This window comes from Podarcis bocagei (assembly GCF_964188305.1).
Source record: "Podarcis bocagei genome assembly, chromosome: Z".
NCBI lineage: Eukaryota > Metazoa > Chordata > Lepidosauria > Squamata > Lacertidae > Podarcis > Podarcis bocagei.
This window is the reverse complement of record NC_138140.1, coordinates 1,878,860-1,898,708: the sequence shown is the minus strand read 5'-3', so window position 1 is coordinate 1,898,708 and position 19,849 is coordinate 1,878,860. Positions and strand designations below refer to the sequence as shown.

Below are 19,849 nucleotides of genomic sequence, written 5' to 3'. Positions count from 1 at the left end.
CTTCTCAGTAGATACCCCTATAAATGTAGGCATTCATATTATTATTTTGCACCCCTTCGGCTCACCTTCCTATGCGGCGGAACCACCCGCACCTAAATCCTGTGCTGGTAACTCCTATCATTCTTGACCACATTGCTGGGTGGGGCTGATGGGAGTTGGTGTACAGCAATTTATGGAGGACACCAAGTTCTGCATTCCTGACATAAAAGCTACTGCTGTTGTCATGATAATGCTCTCTTGGAGCGGGCACACAAAGAAGGGCCTCATAATTTGGCATACAAATGATGTTAAATAAAAATAAAATATTTGCAGTTGTGTTGGGGTGCTCCTGTTGCTCCTGCCAACACCTGGTGTTGCTTTGGTGTTGCATGTTCTCTGTGCTGTCTCACCATTCCCAAAGACTCCAGTGTGGTGGAGAGTATCGCATGAGAAGTGGTGAGGCCCAAGTTCAAGTCCCCTTTCAGTCATAAAACACAGTGGGCAACCTTGGGCCAGTCGTTCTCTTTCTCAGCCTGACCTACTTCACAGGATTGTTGTGAGCATAAAAGCAGGGGGAGGGGAGTAGGCCCCTGTTTGCTGCTTTGAGCTCCTTGGAGGAAAAGTGAAAGTTAAATTTACAGAATAAACTGGGTTGTTGTTTTTGTTGTTATTGATGATACCGAAAATAATAATCATGACACAGTATTATTAGCAGTGATAACAATATAGTGGCTGTTTGTGTTGTGTTTCAACTAAAAAGTACCTGAGACAAGTGCAGTAAAATTTCCGTAGCTGCGTTTCTTTGTCTCAGGCAATATTTTGGTGTCCATGATATGAGGTTTTGGGTTAATAGTCCACAGAACAGCCCTGTAAGTTATGCTGGTTTGAGTAGCTCTGCAGTGTAAGTATGTGTATTGTGGGGAAGACTGAGAGAAAAGTAGCCTTCATAAAGGTAGCCAGTGATGCTGCAGCTGGGGTTTTAATTGGGGGCCTTTTTCAGTACAGTGGAACCTCGAGTTGCGGACGTAATCTGTCCTGGAAGCACATCCGCAACTCGAAGCGTTCGTATCCAGAAGTGCCACGTCTGCGCAAAGGGCGATTTAGTGTTTCTGTGCACGTGCAAAGCACGATTTAGCGCTTCTGCACATGCACAAGCAGCAAAACCCGGAAGTAACCATTCTGGTACATCCGGATTGCCGCGGGGCGCAACTTGAAAAGACATAACTTGAAGCAGACGGAACATGAGGTATAACTGTACAGTAACATCTCTGTATGTGTCATATGCATAAAAGGCCCTGAGATGTAGGCTGGTACTGACTACTCATGTAATGGTGAGTTGATAGCTTGAGCTCTTAACTCATGGATCTTCTCAGCTCAGACCCTCATTCTGTACCTTGATTGAGGGGAACCATGGAAGTTAGAAGATTTGGGCTGCTGACCTAGTGTTGTCCCAAATGGAGGAGGATTGCAGAGCTTTGCCAAATCCTTAGGAAAAGCTGATTGAAAAAATATTTATCTTGGATTTTGTATTTATTTATGTAATAAAATTTACACACTGCTTTAAAAGCTTCAAAGTGGTTTACAAAAGATAAAACAGTACACTCGTACCTTGCTTCTCGAATGGCTTAGTTGCCGAACAAATTGGCTCCTGAATGCAGCAAACCCGGAAGTAAGTGTTCTGGTTGGCAGACGTTTTTCGGAAGTCGAATGTCTGATGCAGCTTCTGCTTGAGTGCAGGAAGCTCCTGCAGCCAATCGGAAGCCATGCCTTGGTTTTTGAACGGTTTTGGGAGTCAAACGGACTCCTGGAATGAATCGATTAAGTTCGAAAACCAAGGTACCACTGTAAAATCAAGAAAAATTTACAACCCCTCTTCAATACATACAAAAGTTAGAATACTAAAGCAAATTAAAATCACCTCAACTTTCTAGGCATCTGGGTGGGCTTTTCTAAACAGGAATGTTTTTAGTAGATGCCAGAAAGAGTACAGTGAAGATGTCTGCTTTATCTCAGTATGCAGGGAGTTTTGAAGCATAGGGTGCCATGTTTTTCTCTTGTAGGTGAAGACAGGAGAATAGGGAGGTTCTTGAGATGGTTTTCCTTCGTGGTGGTTAGATGTCAACATCTATGGTATTGTTTGCCAACCTGGTATCCTCCACATGTTTTGGATTGCAATTCCCATCAGTCCCAGTCATTGTGGCCATGCTGGCTGGGACTGAAGCGAGTTACAGCCCAAAACATCTGGAGGGCAGCAGGTTGACAAAGACTGGCCCGTGTAGTCTGGTTTCATGCCCCACTCCTCTCTGTTTCTTGGCCCTTCTCCTTTCAGCTACATGGGAGTCCATAAAATTTATCTGAAGGTGTTTTAGAGCTGATCTGCTTCAAATGAAACAACACCATGATGGTAGCCAGGTCTGTGGGATGAAGCACTCATGCTTGCTTCTATAGTTTCTGTAGGGTGTTCGCTTACAAAGCTAGGATGGGGTGGAGAGGGGTGTGTGTGTGTTGCTGGGCTGTTGACAATCCGATTGCTGTAGGAGGGAGAAGTGAAGCTGCAAAGGTGTGTGCACCCCAGAAGTCCCTGGGCTGTGTTAGGAATACAAAGGCTTTATCCATGCAAGTGTGTGTGAGGGGATAAACTTAGCCAGCACAAGATTAGTACTGGTTTGGCAACAATATTGTGTGGTTGGGGAAAGAACGAGGTTTTTCTGACTTTTACAAGAGGGAGTGGTGAAAAACAGTAAACTTGTTGTCTTTTATTCCTGTATATATCTGATTTGGCATTTGGTGTTTGTTTTAGAAGAAGTTTTAAGAGAGGAACTGAACCGGAATTAGAACAGTGCACATACACAAGACACACACTGCAAAGGCGTGGGGGAGGGAGGGAGAATGAAAATAAGTTGACACCACAGCCATCTGCCTGCCACTGCCCCACCCCCTGAGGCATTTGCTATGCTGGCTTAGTTGGAGGAGCATGTTATGCTTAGAATTACCTGATTGCAGGCTGTAACTCCTTTGATAAAGGACAGGGAGTGTTTGTGTAGCTTGAGCACCAGCTTCTTGGTCCCGCAATACAGTGTACATAACTAAGAGTGCTACAGCATAATACTGGAAAGAAATTGGTTGTGATGGCAGGGAGAGGCAGAACTCATGGACCACAATCCAGCCAAACCCAAGCATTTTAGACTTGCATTTTTTTTCAGTGGAGGAGTTAAGCACAATGACCAGTCTGTCCCCAGTGAGATCAAGGGGACATAAAAAGTGCTCAACTTTGGCCTTGTTATATGCCTGCCTGCCTGCCTGCTTGCTTGCTCACCCCATTGCAAAATCTTTTTAAAAAGGGTGTGTTTAATGTGGTTTTCAAAGGTTAACAAAAGAACAGGGAAATTCTAGAATATTTGACATTTCACAATGGTTCAAGAAATTGCAAAAAACTAAAAACAGACTGTGCAACTAAAGAAGAATAAAAGGGAGGTTGGATATTTGGTCTTGTTTGTAGATGAAGTATGATAGCAAATGTGTATACACTGATGTGTCCCAGGAGCTCTGTGTCTGCTGCTATGCATTGAAACTGATTGCTTTTTGAAGTTCATACAAAAGAAGGCTTTGACAATTTTCAGCATAGTCTGATGATCACTAATTCCTTAGACCACAGTTTCCCAAATTTGGGTTTCCAGCTGTTTTTGGACCACAACTCCCACCATCACTAGCTAGCAGGACCAACGGTCAGGGATGATGGGAACTGTAGTCCAAAAAGTCTGGGGACTGAAGTTTGGGAAGCCCTGCCTTAGATTATTGAAAGCTTCAACTGTGACCCAGAGTTTCTGAGAAGTAATTGGCATCCAGAGAATTACTATTTATTTATAATACTTGTATCCTGTTTTATAGCCTTGAGTGAAGGTTATAAAAAACAAATAAATGTAATGTAACATTGCTTTCTCCTGATTTATGCCCCAGACAGTCTTCAGCAGTGTGTGTCAATGAAATTCTTGTATCACTGTTTTGAAGTGGCCTGCCCTGGGAAATACTTTTAGTTTGAAACACCAACCAGAGAGTCCAAAGAGTTGTCAATTTTTTTTAGGTCCATCTCTGGAGCGGAGCCTGTAGTTCATCATCAGTTTATTTGTATGCAGTTTTTCCACAGTGGACCTCAAAGTGGCTCACAACATACCAAATGAACAATAATTATAACTCAAAAAAACCCATTAAGAACAATTAGGGACAACTATAATATTAATGAACACAAAAAATCAAGCCATACAGAAGTGCTGTAAGTAACCTAACCTAATTTAGCATCTTAAAATTAAACAAGAAAGAACTTCAAGCTTTTCCTGCCCGGTGTTGTTGGGCTATAACTCCCACCTTCCTTGGGTAGCATACCTGTGGGGGTTGCAGTCCAAAATCACCTGGAGTCCACCAGGTTTGGAAAGGGTGCCATATATAGTGTGCATATATAGTTATATATATCGCTGTGTATTGAGTTATGTAGTGCTACAACCCTTTAGGACGTTGCGGTTCTCATTCCCTGCTGAAACCAAATGGAATCTTAGTAGTTGAACAGAATTGCAAGGTCTTCAGGACAGGGACCTATAATCTTTGTTGCACTCAAGCAGAGGTAGCCAGTTTGTTCCCTCCAGAAGTTGGTGGACTACATTTCTAATAATCCATGACTATTGGACATGCTGATAGGAGTTATGGTCCACAAAATCTGGAAGGTACCATTAGCCCTGCTATGCATGTATGTGGAACTGTCTAAATAAATGGCAACAATGATGATCACACACCCCTCTCCCACAAAAACTGCTTGTTTTATTGTCATATATGTAGGTTATATCCAAATATTGTCTCCCATGTATTTTTCTGCTTCTCAACATGAGGCTTAGAATACACATTAAGAAGAGAATGTCAAATTCTCTGGGATCTTTGACTGCCACCATGTTTGGCCACTATCTTCTGTTGCCGATGACACTGTTGTGGCCATGTAGTGACCCCCCCCCAACAAAAAAGTTGGAAGAGAGCCTAATAGTAGCACTTGGGCTATTTACTAATCCTCAAGATTTTAAGATTAAAGTCTAATTGGTCTGAATGCCCGTATTTGTACTTAGTTTCCTATTGAGTCAGCCTTGTATTTATATGCTCCTTTTGAGACAGCACAGAGCTTTATACAGGTGGGTAAGTGGACTAGCAGAGGAAAGCTGACATGTTAAGCCCCTCTTTACATCTAGCATGGCAAGCAAGAAGGTGAGAACTCCCCCCCCCCTTCTCCACATCCAGCAGAGAAATGCAGGAGGGATGTTCTCCCTTCTTGGGCAGTCTCTAGCCAGCTAGTAAATTAAATAAATATCTTGTCTATTATGAAGAGTATTCCAAGGTGGCTTACAGTAGAATCCATTGAAAATACAAAGATAAAATAATAAATCCAGCAGCGTTTCAAGACTCCGTTTAACTAGAATAGTTCTGACAAGTGGTTGGTATACTTGATAGCAAAGGCCTCAGTAAACACGTAAGTTTTCAGCATGTGCCAAAAACTGCATGATCGCTTATTGTTGTTGTTCACTTACAAGACTGGATAGGGAAATCTGAATTTCTCTCCTGGGTGGCTGAAGCATGCCATTTCCCCTTTCAAAATGACTTGCAAAGGTTCTGGGGCCTGAATTCTTAGCCCAGAATCTTTGTGTTTTTGTGGCTTCTCAGACTGAGTGGTGGATCCTCTTTCTTGTTCAGCAAGAAATCTTTATTCTCCAGCTGAAGGGTGATTGGGCAATGTGAAAAGCAAACTTTTATTTTTATTTTTTATTTAATAAAAAAAAGATGCTTTACTGCTTCTTTGGTGTGCCACTTTTCTCGGATAAAAATGAACAAAACTATTGTGCTGATTACTCACATTGAAGGATGGCTGCAACTGTGCTGGGTCAGACTTTACTGCTGGGTTGAAGAGGCATTGTATTTCTATGGTATATGCAAAAAATGTTAGACCTACCTTTGAAGCTGAAGTTTATTGGTATTGGCACAGAAGATGACCTGTCCCAAAGATGGTGTAACTACCTGTGGAAACAATGACCTGTCTTGCCAGCTGTTGAGAAAATAAACTTGTTGAGGGAGAGAGCCTTGGTGGGCCAAATGCTGTCTGTCCTTTTGTATTCTCCCTTTAAAGGAGGACTCAGAAAAATCTTTGAATCAAGATCTCTGGCCTGGGTTTTAATAGATGGAATGCTATTGTTGGATATTGTACCTTCTGACAGATTGCTGGTCCTGCCAATGTGGTATATCTCAAATTGTCAAGGAACCGGCTTTTATTCCTCCTTTACGTAGCTGCTGAAATCAGAAAATCTGCCTGGGGAGAGGAATTAAAAACCTCAAAAGCAGGAACTTTTGGAGAAGGCAGCGTTCCATAGTCTTATCTGGCTGGCTGCTTCTGGCTGCTTGTTTCTTTTGTGGTCTCCAAAGAGCCTGGGAGAAATCCCAAGCTTCAAGGGGTATAAAAATAATTTGGTATCACCAGCTTCTTCTTGCTGATGCAGTGCTATGAAATCTAGACCTCTGTCTTTGTTATTTATTGGAAGGGGCACAGGAAGGGTGTTTTTCTTGAGAAACCCTCCTTTCTTTGGGGTGCAGCTATTTGAGGGTGCAAGATCGTGTGGGTGGATGTTTGCCCTAGTTTTGAACTTGTGTCAGCCTCCAGAAATTATTCTAAGGAACAACTGCTGTATTTGGTTTAGCTCTCTTGGTTTGGATTAGCTGCAAGTCTGTTATCAGTAAGGTAGCTGGAGTGTTGAGTACAGTGGTACCTCGGGATGCGAACGGGATCCGTTCCAGAGTCCCATTCGCATCCTGAAGCGAACGTAAGACGTGACGGTGCATCTGTGCGTGCGCGAGTCGCATTTTGCCTCTTCCGTGCATGCGCGTGACGTCATTTTGAGCGTTTGCGCATGCGCGAGCGACGAAACCCGGAAGTGACGTGCTTCGTTACTTCCAGGTTGCCGCGGAGCGCAACTCGAACACGCTCAACCTGAGGTATGACTGTACAGTAGTACCTCTGGTCACGTACTTAATTCGTTCCGGAGGTCCGTTCTTAACCTGAAACTGTTCTTAACCTGAGGTACCACTTTAGCTAATGGGGCCTCCTGCTGCTGCTGCACCACCTTATCTTGAGGTAAAGTTCTTAACCCAATGTACTGTTTCTGGGTTAGCGGAGTCTGTAACCTGAAGCGTCTGTAACTCATGGTACCACTGTACTCCTGGCCCCTCCCTGTTGCAGGCAGGAGCAAAATGAAAAGGCGAATACATTTAGCTTGCTGAATTGGACTATTCTTGGGGCAAGGTTTGTATATGAATGTGTGCCTTATATATGTATGCACACACATGGAAATGAAGCTTTTATTCGGCCCGCGGCGAGGCATGACCCTGGCTACATCCCTTTCCCATTTGATTCATGTATGTGAATAAAGGACAAGCGGATTTTCTCTGTCCAAGGAGGAAAATGTAGTTAAATGTTAAAACATCTGAAAACTGGAGTCCCTCCCAACCCTTAGCTCTCTGAGTGATCTGGAAATACCATAACTTGTTTAGATCTTCTTAGGAAGAGACATGGCAATTGTCTCTTGCAAGTTTTTTTTCCTTACTAAATTTGTCTTGGGCTGCATCTGTGATTGTGCCAAACTCCACTTTTCTGGGAGGTCTGAAGTTATCTTAATTATTTGGCGTATACTCTTGTAGTCTTGCTTGAAATCTCATTTTCACATTCCTCTGGGAGTCAGAGTGCCATGGACTACATGAGCAGCAGACCTCAGCTTTTTAAGTGTTGCAGAAATACTGTGATGATTTTTAATACGTATGCATGGGATGCAAAGTGTGCTGAGCCGTGGAAGTAGCTGCAGTGAAAAATCCTCCCCATTTCTGAGTTCCTAGATAATGAAACCAGAGGTTTGTGAAGTGGGTGAATCCCAGGTGAAGCCACAGCAGGAAGAAGTTCTTTGGAAAGAGAGAGCCTAGGGTCCTGGATCTGGGCCTTCCTACTTGAAGGGAGCAATGGAGACGGCCTCCCCCGAACTGAGAAAGCCTTTCCCACTCCCCACATGCCAGCTTAGTTTGCCCAATTTTCTGTAATTACTCCCTTCCCTCCTTTTTTGAATTTTTGCCTAAATGTGGAAGACGGCCAAGTCTGAAAGAGGCAGGAAGGAGCCGGTTGTGCCAGCTCAATTTTGTATTGGTTTTTTGAAGCGCTGCCTGCCTTATAATGTGTCAGCCAATTGATGCATCAATACACAGTGTATTGTCTGCACTGAACTGCAACAGCAATTTCAAGCAGTGGGTATTCCGAACTCTACCTGGAGGAGCTGGGGTGTGTGGTTAGGCCATTTGGTCTGTGGTGAAGGTGGAATGCTCAGGAGAGCTTTTCACAACTCATTTCTTCCCTAGCTGCTGCAGAACGGCCCTGCAGTGCTGCCAGCTGGACCTTCCGACCCAGTGGTTGCTGTCACCACCAACCCCAAAAGCAAAGGAGGGAAACTGGGAACTGCCAATTAATTGTTAAATCCTGGGATGCTGGACCAGTGCAATTTGCACAGAGCACAAGGCCCACTCTCCAGCCCTCTGCTTCTCCCTGAGAATAGGGTAAATTCCACTCTAGTCTTAGACTTCCAATAGTGTGGAACCCAATGCAGTCTAGGTGTGGTGTGGATTCCCAAACCCTGAGGGCGGCAATCACTCGTCCAATTGTGAAATTTTATTAGAAATATCTCTTATTAGAAATATCTCTTATTAGAAATAACAGATAACGGAAAAGCAGGCAACAGGTCAAGCAGAATAATACACAATAAACTGTAGCTAATTTACTGCAACATGGTATTGCTAGTCCATTTAGCTGAGGATGGTGAAGCTTCCTGTTGGAAGCCCTGGACTGGATTCCCTTCAGCGAGATTAGGAACAAAATGCAATGGCAGCTCGGCCTTTAAAGGCTCCCCTGCAGCTGGAGGCCATGTCTTCTGGCTCATTCTGATCAGTGAAAGCCAGAGTCAATCAGGTAGATCACATCTCCCAAGCAGCCCTTCCGAGCACTCTTCTGCCTTTGATAAAGCTGGAGGGAGACACATGATAACTAGGGATGGGCGATGTAGCAATACATTGTCCAAAATTGGTTTGAAGTCCACATTGTGATAACAGTTTCATAATACCTCGTGTTGCGTTTGCTTCAGGCTGAGCGTTTTCAGGTTGTGTCCTGTGGTGACCCGGAAGTACTGGAAAGGGTTACTTCTGGGTTTCACCACTTGCACATGCGCAGATGCGCAAAATGACATCACGTGCATGCGCAGAAGCCACGAATCGCCAGACATGCAGATGCAGGTTGCATTCTGCTCATGTTGCGAACGGGCATCCGGAATGGATCCTGTTCACAACCATAGGTACCACTGTATTCAACTTGGAGATATATCGCAAAAAAAAGTAAAAAATTGTGATGTGGGATAAAGGGTGAAGCTGGTCATCACTCCTCTCATTATTCCTGCCGCCCCTGTTGCTCTGTACTATAACAAAACAGTTGTAAAAACATGTTAAATGTAAATAAAAATGTATCGGTTTTACATCCCTATGTAGTGGCAGTTGTCAGGACATTATCCTGTTCGCTTCTACCTAGTTCCATCCTTATTTCAGACATTGTGCCATATTGCTATATCACAATGCTTAGCTGCTGATGTATCACAGTGTTGACCGCCAGGCATCGCTCAGCCCTAGTGATAGCCCAGCTTAGAGAAGTGGTGGGGCAGGGGACCGGGGTCCTGCGTCACATGGCCCATCTAGCTCAGTGCTGTTTACTTTCCAGGGCCTTGGGCGGAGTGCCATTCCAGCGCCACGTTATTGGGTCATTCAGCTTGGGGGTGGGAAGCATTTTTCAGCTTGAGGACCTTATTTCCTCATTGGAGAAACTTCTGAACAAGCCACACCAGTGGTGGCCAGTGGCCAGAGGCAAATATTTGGTGTATCAATAGATGCGAATCCTAACCTTGTATTATTATCATTATTAAAATTTGTATACTGCCCAACATCCATAGATTTCAGGGCGGTTCACAACATAAAATTACAATATAAAAAACACAAAAGACAGAAATCATTATCATCACCATACCCCGCCCATCTGGCTGTGTTTTCCGAGCTACTCTGGATGGCTTCAAGCAAAATACAGTGGTACCTTGGTTTTAACAGCTTAGTTTATGAACTCCTGCCAATCTAGCAGTTCGAAAGCACGTCAAAATGCAAGTAGATAAATAGGTACCGCTCCGGCGGGAAGGTAAAGGGCGTTTCCGTGCGCTGCTTTGGTTCTCCAGAAGCGGCTTTGTCATTCTGGCCACATGTCCTGGAAGCTGTCTGCAGACAAACACCGGCTCCCTCGGCCTATAGAGTGAGATGAGCGCACAACCCCAGAGTCGGTCACGACTGGACCTAATGGTCAAGGGTACCTTTACCTTAGTTTATGAACAACTTGGAAATAGAACGCTGCAAACCCGGAAGTAGATGTTCTGGTTTGTGAACTTCGCCTTGGAAGCTGAACATGTTCAGCTTCCTGTTGAGTGTGTTCCATTTGTAAACTGAGTCCCCCGCTGCTAATCAGAGGCTTCCTGTTGAGTCTCTTGGTTGTTGAGTCCTGAGCACCCACACAACATAGAGGTGATATTTGGAGCTTTTGTTTTCGCTATTTTTTTGCGTTTTTGTTTGTGTGGCTTTTTCGTTTTTGTGACTGTGACTTGCTCTTCGTTTTATGGGACTAACTTGTGGCTTCGTTTTTGTGACTTGTTTTGGTCACTGTGCGGGAACCCAGTTCAGCTACTGATTGATTGATTGTGTGACTGCAGAAATGGATAAAAGCCCCTGTCTTATTTGTTTTATAGTACAGTACTTTGATTATTGCTTTCATTTTATGGATCAATGGTCTCGTTAGATAGTAAAATTCATGTTAAATTGCTGTTTTAGGGGTTGTTTTTAAAAGTCTGGAATGGATTAATCCATTTTGCATTACTTTCTATGGGAAAGCACGCCTTGGTTTTAGAGCACTTTGGTTTTGGAACAGAATTCCAGAACGGATTAAGTTTGGGAACCAAGGTACCACTGTATAAAAACATAATAAAACATCAAACATTAAAAACTTCCTGATACAAGGCTGCCTTCAAATGTCTTCTAAAATTTTGTTGTTTATATGTTTGACACCTGACGGGAGGGTGTTCCACAGGGAGGGGGTCCACTGCCGAGAAGGCCCTCTGCCTGGTTGGTTCCCTGTAACTCTTGCAGTGAGGGATAAATAAATAAAAATAGGAATAAAAACAAACCAAAAATCCTCCCTCCCACAACACATTTAAAAGGGCATTGAATGCCAATCAGCCAAAGGCCTTATTGAAGAGGAATGTTTTTGTCTGGTGCCTAAAGGTGTATAATGAATCCTCCAGCCAAACCTCCCTGGGGAGAGCATTCCATAAATGGGGGGCCACTGCAGAAAAGGCCCATTCTTGTGTTGCTGCCCCCCCCCGGCCTTGTGGCTATGTTTTCAATCAAACAAAAGCCAGCAGTTTCTACACACTCCCTGAGCGCCTCTTCTCACCCACCATCCATGCAAGCAAGAGGTTGCATTCTAGCCAAGGAAAGGAAAGAGGGCATGGAGCTGGGCCAGTGAGGGGTGTGGCCTGCAGCAAGTCCTGAGGGCTGCTTGGGGCTTATTGGTCTGAAGTTCCTCTGATATAGATGAAGATGCCAGTAATCTAACCTGGGACTTTTTGCATGGAGTGCGTTATTCCAGGGAGCTGAATTCCATCTCTAGCATGAGGATGAATGGTGCCATTTCTCTTTTAGCAAGCAGAATGGCGGGGGCAACTTGGGAATGTGCTTTATTAAAAACCCATGTGGAGGTTGGGACAGTGAAGTGGGTGACATCAGCTCTGTCTTGGTTTCAGCACTGTAACTAAAGATAAGGAAAGGCCTTGTGGGCTGCATTCCTCTCCCCTCTCTGCCCCCTTGGAAGATCTGTGTCAGTGCCTTGTGCTGAAATGATGAGGTGTGCCAACCTCTGCCCCAGTTCCTGCTTCAGGGGCCATTTCTTAAGGTTTAGGGCAGTAGTGGGGAAGTTGTGGGCCCTTCAGATGTTCACCAGCCCCACTCAGCATGGTCCAGTGGGAAGGGATGATGGGAGTGGTGAGCCAACAACATCTGGAGGGCCATCGGTTTTCCACCCCTGGTTTTTGGCATTTTGCTGTATTTTTAAACCACATAAAATAATAGAAAATATCCGAACAGTTTACTGTAAAAATACGCCAACAATAAAAAGGAAATAGTATTTAATGTAATTATTTTAACTTGGATAAAAACATGCTGTTTGCTGCTTTGGGGGCCTTTTTGGCTGAAAAAGTGGTGTATAAATAAACTGTAGCGATAAGTGGTGACTTGGCTCAACAGCATCTTGAGGTGTGCGGGTTCTTAACACTGTGCAGCTGTGCAGAATTTAAGAACATCTCAAGGCATGACTTTCTAGGAGCAGCTTAGTAATAAACATACTTATTTTATTTGTTTTTCAGGTACTTGTAATACAAGCCCATCCATGAGTCAAGCTTCCTTTTTTTAAAGTCATGGATGACAAGGCCTCTGTTGGAAAAATCAGTGTGTCTTCAGACTCGGTATCCACTCTTAACAGCGAAGATTTTGTCTTGATTTCCAGGCAAGGGGATGAAACACCATCCACCAATAATGGTAGTGATGATGAAAAGACAGGCCTGAAGGTAAGAGCCTGCAGTTCAAGTCTGATCAGACAGTGATGGGAGTTCAGTATTGGGGGAATGGGGGAAGAAGGGAAGGTATATCTGCACAGCACGGTCACTCTGTTCCATTTGTCAGCAGTTATTTGCTGGAACTGGCTTCTGCAATCCCAAATTAAATCGTTTTTTAATCTGAAAATTTTTACACCGCTCTTCAACTGAAAAGGGCTCCCAGGGTGGCTTGCAAAGATCAGTGATAAGACAAGTCTTTGCCTTCAGACTTGCAGTATAAAAGGCATGATACAAAATGAAAAACATTTGGGAAGGAGGAGGAGGAAAGCAAACCTGGGCATTAGGTGAGTGCTAAGTGTAACTAAGATCTATTGCCAGGCTGGATAACTTTTCAGCCAAAGTGCTTCATTCCCTTGTGGGCACAGTGGTGATGGGCAGAACAAAAACCAGACACTGCCAGAGGTCAGTATGTTATATTCCATCCATTCAGAAACTAGAGGTTTGTATGTGCGCACGTACCCTCTCACACCTTATCACTCCATCTAGGCAAGCAAGAGAGATTATCACAGCTGAAGCACACATTCCAGCCAGATGAAAGCATTTGAGGAAGGCCAGTGAGGAGTGCAGCCTGGGAATGAAGTATGGCCTGCTCACATGAATCAGTTCCTCTTTTAGGTATAGGTACCTGCAGTGGCTCTCTCTAGACTCTAGAGCACTGCTTCTGCCCTCTCCCCATTTAAATTGCATGGCTTGGCTGCTGCTTCTGACCATATTCTTTAACTGTGCACTGAACCATACCAGGGAAGGGGTGCTGAGTGGTTGGGGAGTGTTGTCCCAGTGCCACAGATCATGAGTGTCCAGAATTCTTCTGTGTTGTTGTTCCAGTATTTGAACTGTGTTTATTAAATGTTTGGTTGATTACGTGGTGTGGCTGATAAAGCCAAGCTTGCAGCCCAGCTGATTTAGTGCAGATTGTTTCAATGTGATGTGGTTTGTTGGGAACCCCGGCAACATTGAGCTTGGTGCAAGACACTGAATGATTTCCTCCAGCCCAGTGCCTGGATGCTTCCTGTTTCTCCAATTAGTTTACATCTGCTCCAGAGTCTAAAGAATAGGCTTCTTCCCAAAGGTATTGTGTTCCCTGTTTAAAAAGTATGGGCCTGGCCCAGCTCTGCTCTTGAGCAGGCTTTTGAAAAACAATTCGAGGTCACAGTAATTACCAAACGGAATTATCTAATCTGGAACTCCACACTGTGTTACATTAGAGTGTTTATCACAGGCCAAGGTTAGATACAGTGCTTAATGACTTGGATGGCTTTGAACCTTATCTTGCTTCTTGTCTTGGCTGTGGTATTTGAGTAAGTTTGTTGTGTTTGAGTGATTGCTGTCTGGATGCTGAAGGGAAGCAGGGCAGCCTCAGCTGGGTGTGGGGGAAGCCCAAGCCACGTGGAGCCTGTTGGGTTTCCTCTCATAGTTTTGGCCTCTCTTACTTCACTGAAGAAGTGCATAACTGTGCTTGGAAAGAAGGCTCTCCATGCTGGGCAGAGAGAAAACATGCCCTGAAATACAGAGTGTGAGTGTTGAAAAATAGTGATGTGGGTTTTCTGGGGCGGGGTTGGATTGTATGCAGGGGGAGGGGGAATATGTGCAAATTAGGTTAATTTGCTTTGGAAAATCGTCAACTTGCCTTGGAAGACTTTCTGATGCCATACAGTGATGTAGTTTAGCATATTTATTTCACTTGTATTTAGCAAATGAGTATCCTGTGGGGTTTTTTTGTCCCAATACACCATAAATATTTGACCTGAAATGCTTTGAAACTTCTAAGCATGCCTAATACAGTGGTGCCTCGGGTTAAGTACTTAATTCATTCCGGAGGTCCATACTTAACCTGAAACTGTTCTTAACCTGAAGCACCACTTTAGCTAATTGGGCCTCCTGCTGCTGCCGCGCTGCCGGAGCACTATTTCTGTTCTCATCCTGAAGCAAAGTTCTTAACCTGAAGCAGTATTTCTGGGTTAGTGGAGTCTGTAACCTGAAGCGTATGTTAACTAAAGTGTATGTAACCTGAGGTACCACAGTATTGGGTTTTCAGTTGGCATCCATTCATTCTTCTCAGTGAACTTATGAAATATAAAATTTACCAGTGGCTTTTTTGGTGTATGTGTAAACACATTTACTGCCGTCTCACCATTGGGAATGCTGTTGAACAAGGCTTGAGCTCTGATCATAAATGCTAGCACTGCCTTGAATGCCGCTCTTGACACTCACTTCCTATTGCCATGCCTCTTCCAAGGGAGTAATTATTACAGGGTGAGATTGGTTTTTATTTTTTACCTTCTTAAAGTTGTAGAGCCTGGAAAGAGCTTGCAATGTTCAAGCGCAGCTAGAAATTCTAGGGCACATCCATGGCATGAGCTTACGCTGGTTCCACGGTTGTGGCTTCTCACTGGGAGGATGCGGAGGTTGCATTGCTGGAATGGGAGAAGTGGTGGGCTACCACAGAGCAAGGATGAGACCTGTGGTAAACAGTGGTCAAAACTGTGAATTTTAATTATTGACCACTATTGCAGGGGCTGAGCCCCATTTATGTTGTGGTGCCCAGTTAAGAATTGCTATTAAAAATGTTATATTAACAATGTGTCACTGGTGTGAACTATGTATTAGTTCATGTGTTTCGAAAAAATAAATGGAAAGGGTGACTGAATTATGTTGTGGCCTCTGTAACCTAGGTTTCAGGAGCCATCTGGTGAATATCTTATGTACCTGAGTTTCTAACACTGACAGCAGCTCTCCCCACATGTGATTCCTGGCAACCAGTATTCAGAATCACACGGCCTCCTCCTTTAGTTTACTTGAGCGTGTGTTTACACATGTTGGGGGCGGGGGGGGGGAACCATTGCTCAGTCCCTGACAGCATCTCTGGTTAGAAGGGTTAGGATCTGCCTCGGAGCCTTGAGAGACCCTGCCTCTCACAATACTTTCCTAGGTGGTCAAGTAGTTGGTCTCTGTATGATGCAGCTTCCTACATTATGTGAGCAGTGATCGGGCTGGGAGGTGTCTGATTGAGCGTGCACATCTTTTAGCATGCGTTGTTCTGGGAGAGTCACTTCTGTGCTTGCTTTCGCCCCTCATTTGCCTACACATTTGGAGGGTGGGGTGCTAATCAGAGGTTGAAGTGAGTTGAAAGACTTGACAGCACCCGGCAAAATAAGGGCCTCTTGCCAACATGCTTTGATCCTGGCACTAGTTGCTGGAAACCACAGGAGGGAAGAGTGCTTTTGTGATTTCTTGTGGGTTTCCCACAATCATCTGGTTGGCTACTGTGAGAACAGGATGCTGGACTAAAGGGGTCATTGTCCTGTTCCAGCAGGCCTCTTATGCTCTTGCGTTACCAGCAATCCAGCTTTTCATACCAAAGTGGGTTTCAAGAGTACTTCAACCCTGAGCCCACAGGCTGCACACAGCCAGGCATCATATGAGTTTTGCAACTGGAGCAGGTCCAGTAGCGACCACATGGAGATCTTTGGGTGCCAGGTTGGCAGCTGATATCTCCATCTGGCTAGCCTCTCCAGCTTTCTTAAGCAGGTAAGCAGAAGAGCTTATTTATTGCATTTATATCCCACCATATTCTGCAAGGAGTACATGGTTCACCCCCTCGTCAGTTAATTCGTACAACAACCCTGTGAGGTGGGTTTAGAGGCTGTGACTAGCCCAAGGTCATGACTTGAGTGGGGATTTGATCTCCCAGGTCCTGGTCCGACACTCGATAACCCCTACACCTTGGTGGCTTCCTAGAGCACTTCTGCTAAGGGGCAGCTATATAGATTAAGTAGGTAAATAACTATGGAGAAAACAAAGTGTCACTTAGAGAAGGATCCAGGGTGGATAAAAATCAATGATTTTTTAAAGAAAAATAAATCAGATCTTTTTATTTAAAACAGATTTTTTTAAAAAAATGCTTTTGGAGGAAAAATCTTTTTAAAGATAGTTTTCTATTTAAGTTACATTATAGTCCAAAGGCTATTCATCAGGAAATAAGGATTTGTTTAAGTTTCTCATGTGTGCTGAAACTAAGTTTTTTTAATTTAAAAAAAATTGTTTAACCACATCAGTTAACAAAGATGGATATGTATGCTTTACAGTACAGTATGTTACAGTATTGTCTTAGTTAAATAAATGGTTTAAATTGTTATTAAGGAAATGATTATTTTTCTCATTCCAGTAAAGTACAGCGGAAAGGGTGTCCAAATGTAAACAGTTAACTTATTAAACCTCACTATAATTTCATAATTATTGGTCTATGTATTTCTAATAGTATAACCAAATCAGTAATTTTTGATATAACTGTAAAAACTACTCTGAATTTTTTTTATTCCAAAAATGAAACCTTCATCTGGTTGTAAATATTAAGATTATACTAGCAAGAATGAGTCTTTCTGTAAAAAAATGATTTAAATCAAGTCTTACTGGCTAGTGATTTAAATCGTGATTTAAATAAATTTAATTTAAATCGAATCCACCCTGGAAGGATCCAAAATATTTTCCTTGAAGCTTGAATTGGTTTTTACTGGATTGTTTTATTTGATGTTTTAATATGTTGTAAACCACTTTGAGATTTTTCTTTAAAATATAAAGTGGTATATAAATGAAATGAATAATAATAATAACAATGACAATAAATTTCACAGTTTAAAAAAGGTACCTAGACATTCTGCTGTGGTGACCGTAACTTAGGTTCAAGGTGCCATTTGGCAATTAGCTTATATGTCTGAGTTTCTAACTCTGGCTGCATATTGCCTTGCTGCATGTGGGGCTGGGGCAGAGGGTGCAAAGCCACCCCACCAACCCTTGTGCTGCCTTCCTAAAGCTGGATAAGCAAGGCTCTAGGCTTTGGGGAAGATGTATTAGGCTCTGGCAGGGTCCTAGAGCTCTCCCATCTTATTCCCAAAGCTGGGAAAGCACTAACTTTGCTTTGGAAAGGAGACAGGAGGACTTTAAGACCCTGCCAGAGGTCTTCTCTCATACCTCACACCTTCTCAAAGCCCAGTGACTTGCTTGGATGTGAAGGTCACATGTTGCTTAGGTCCACCCAAAAGGTCCTGAGTTAGAGGGAAGCAAATTTGTTACCTATGGTGGCCAAATTCCACTTCATCATTGGCAGCCAAAGACCCAAGAACGGGGCTGCAGTCACCTATAGTGTACATAGCAATGACTAACAACCTGGTTCCTGTAATGTTAATGGGTGATGAAGAACCCGCTGGCTGGCATGCTGACGCACTCCTTGCTGCCCAATGTCTACTTGTATCGCTTCATATATTACACTGGGATGGGAATCTCCAGCCTTCCAGCTGTTGCTGGACAGAACTCCCAACATCCTTGACTATTGGCCATGCTATTAAGTCCTACTATATTTGTTTCTCTTGTTCTGGAAACCAGCAAGTCTCTCCAGCTGAAATGCCCCCTTTGCATATTGTCTTTTACGCAGTTAAATATCCTCAAAGATCTCCTCTCCCTCCTTTTGGATTTAGACTTTTTAAGGGCAGATTATTTGTGGATGCCTCTTCATTCTGTCTGCTGGAGTCTTCTCTGTGCACAGAAACCTAGGCAATAGCCTTCTACTACACTTAAAAGAAATGTCAGACTGAGTCAGACCATGGGGCGTTGGTCACCACTCAAGGGGTGGGGAACCTTAGGCCCAGGGCAGAATCCAGTCCTGACGGCTGCCAGGACCGTCTTCGCAGTTTCCACAGACCACGCCCCTCACTAGCCTTGCTCTGTATCCTCCTTGGGCTCTTTTGCCTGGCTGGAATTGGCCTTTGAACTGTGAGGAAGCCTCTAGCTTGCCTGGGTGGAGAGGTGTGTGCAAATCCCTAGCTGCTGCTGCTGCTGCATGGTTGGAATGTAGCCTACATTTCAAAGGCAAGAGTCACATGCATTGCTCTGCCTGCGTTTGATTCTGGCTCCCAGAAGGTTCCCTATAAATGAAGTGTAGCCCTTGGGTTGAAAAAGATTCTGTTCCCCTCATCTCCCCTGTCCACAGTTTCCAGGATCTTGGGCAAAGGTCTATCCTCTCCACCTGCTTTCTGATTATTTTAACTGGTGATGCCAGGGACTCACAATGGCACCCTCTTCGGTACACAAAATGACTGCTCTGCCTCTGAGCCTATAGCTTTTCTCCAAAGGCTCGTTCTCTTCTGATGCAAATTACAGGGCAAAGCTACCTGCTGTCTAATTTAGCTCAACAGGCTTAACCAGATTTCAGGCCATCTTGGTTTGTCCTTGTACCGATACATGAAAGACTTCCTTCCAAGTGGAGATAGTAATGTTCCATGTGGCTATGGCCTCGGTCGCATTGAATCTGTGAGCCAGGATTGGCCAGCTTTGTGGCTCTGGAGGTTGCCTCCTGTCCTGGAGATGGAAGTGAATGTGACTGTGTGGCATCTCCACACCTACCATTTCAGTAGTTTACTCCCACGTTGACAGGGCAGGAAAACTCCTGTTTTGTGTGCTGTTTGCACTTCCACTTCACTACTGGAGGCTTAAGTGACTGGTGTTCTTTGCTGGAAGGAAGCAGCCATCAGGTAAGTGAGGTGGAGAGTAGATGGAGGGGGATGCTTTTAAAAGGTGGCTGTACCCAGTTATTTCTCCTGGGGAAGATGGGAGTGCTTGCATCCTGAATCATTTCCTTCAACTTCTCATTTGAACATCTTGGAGGAAGCAGCCATAAGATGTGTCTGGCCACAAACTACCTCTGGCCAAGTGTCAGCTCTGTGACTCTCCCCTTTCAGTTTTCAGTGGAAGCTAGCTGGCTGGGAAGTGGCCAAGGTACACAGGGGGAGAGGGGAGTTTGTGGCCAGGCAGTGGGGGAGAACCGTGGCACAGGATGGGAGGGAGAAGTGGGGGCTCAGAGGCAGGGTGGTTTTGGCAGGGTAGTGTAGTGGCTAGGGTGTCAGACTAGAACCTTGGAGACCAGATTTGAATCCCAAGTCAGTCATGAAGCTCACTGGGTGACTTTGGGCCTGTCAGTGCTTCTCAGCCTAAGCTATTTCACTGTGAGCAATAAATTAGGAGAGGGGGGAACCATATGAGCCACCTTGAGCTCCGTGGATAAAATGCTGGGGTTATAA

At 44.2% G+C, this 19,849-nt stretch overlaps 1 protein-coding gene across 3 annotated transcripts in view; it reads left to right on the top strand.

Moving 5' to 3' along the window:
• RABGAP1 (RAB GTPase activating protein 1) overlaps nucleotides 1-19,849 on the top strand; it is a 189,824-nt gene that overhangs the window by 90,147 nt on the left and 79,828 nt on the right. Inside the window, exon 3 of one of the 3 annotated variants that reach the window (XM_081179695.1) lies at nucleotides 12,531-12,731. The exons of 1 other annotated variant lie outside the window; for it this stretch is intronic. In XM_081179695.1, the coding sequence (XP_081035821.1) occupies nucleotides 12,582-12,731 (150 nt within the window). In that variant the 5' untranslated portion in view covers nucleotides 12,531-12,581. Of the gene's footprint in view, nucleotides 1-12,530; nucleotides 12,732-19,281; nucleotides 19,304-19,849 lie in introns of those variants that run through there. One more of the 3 variants, XM_081179697.1, reaches the window with a different exon arrangement.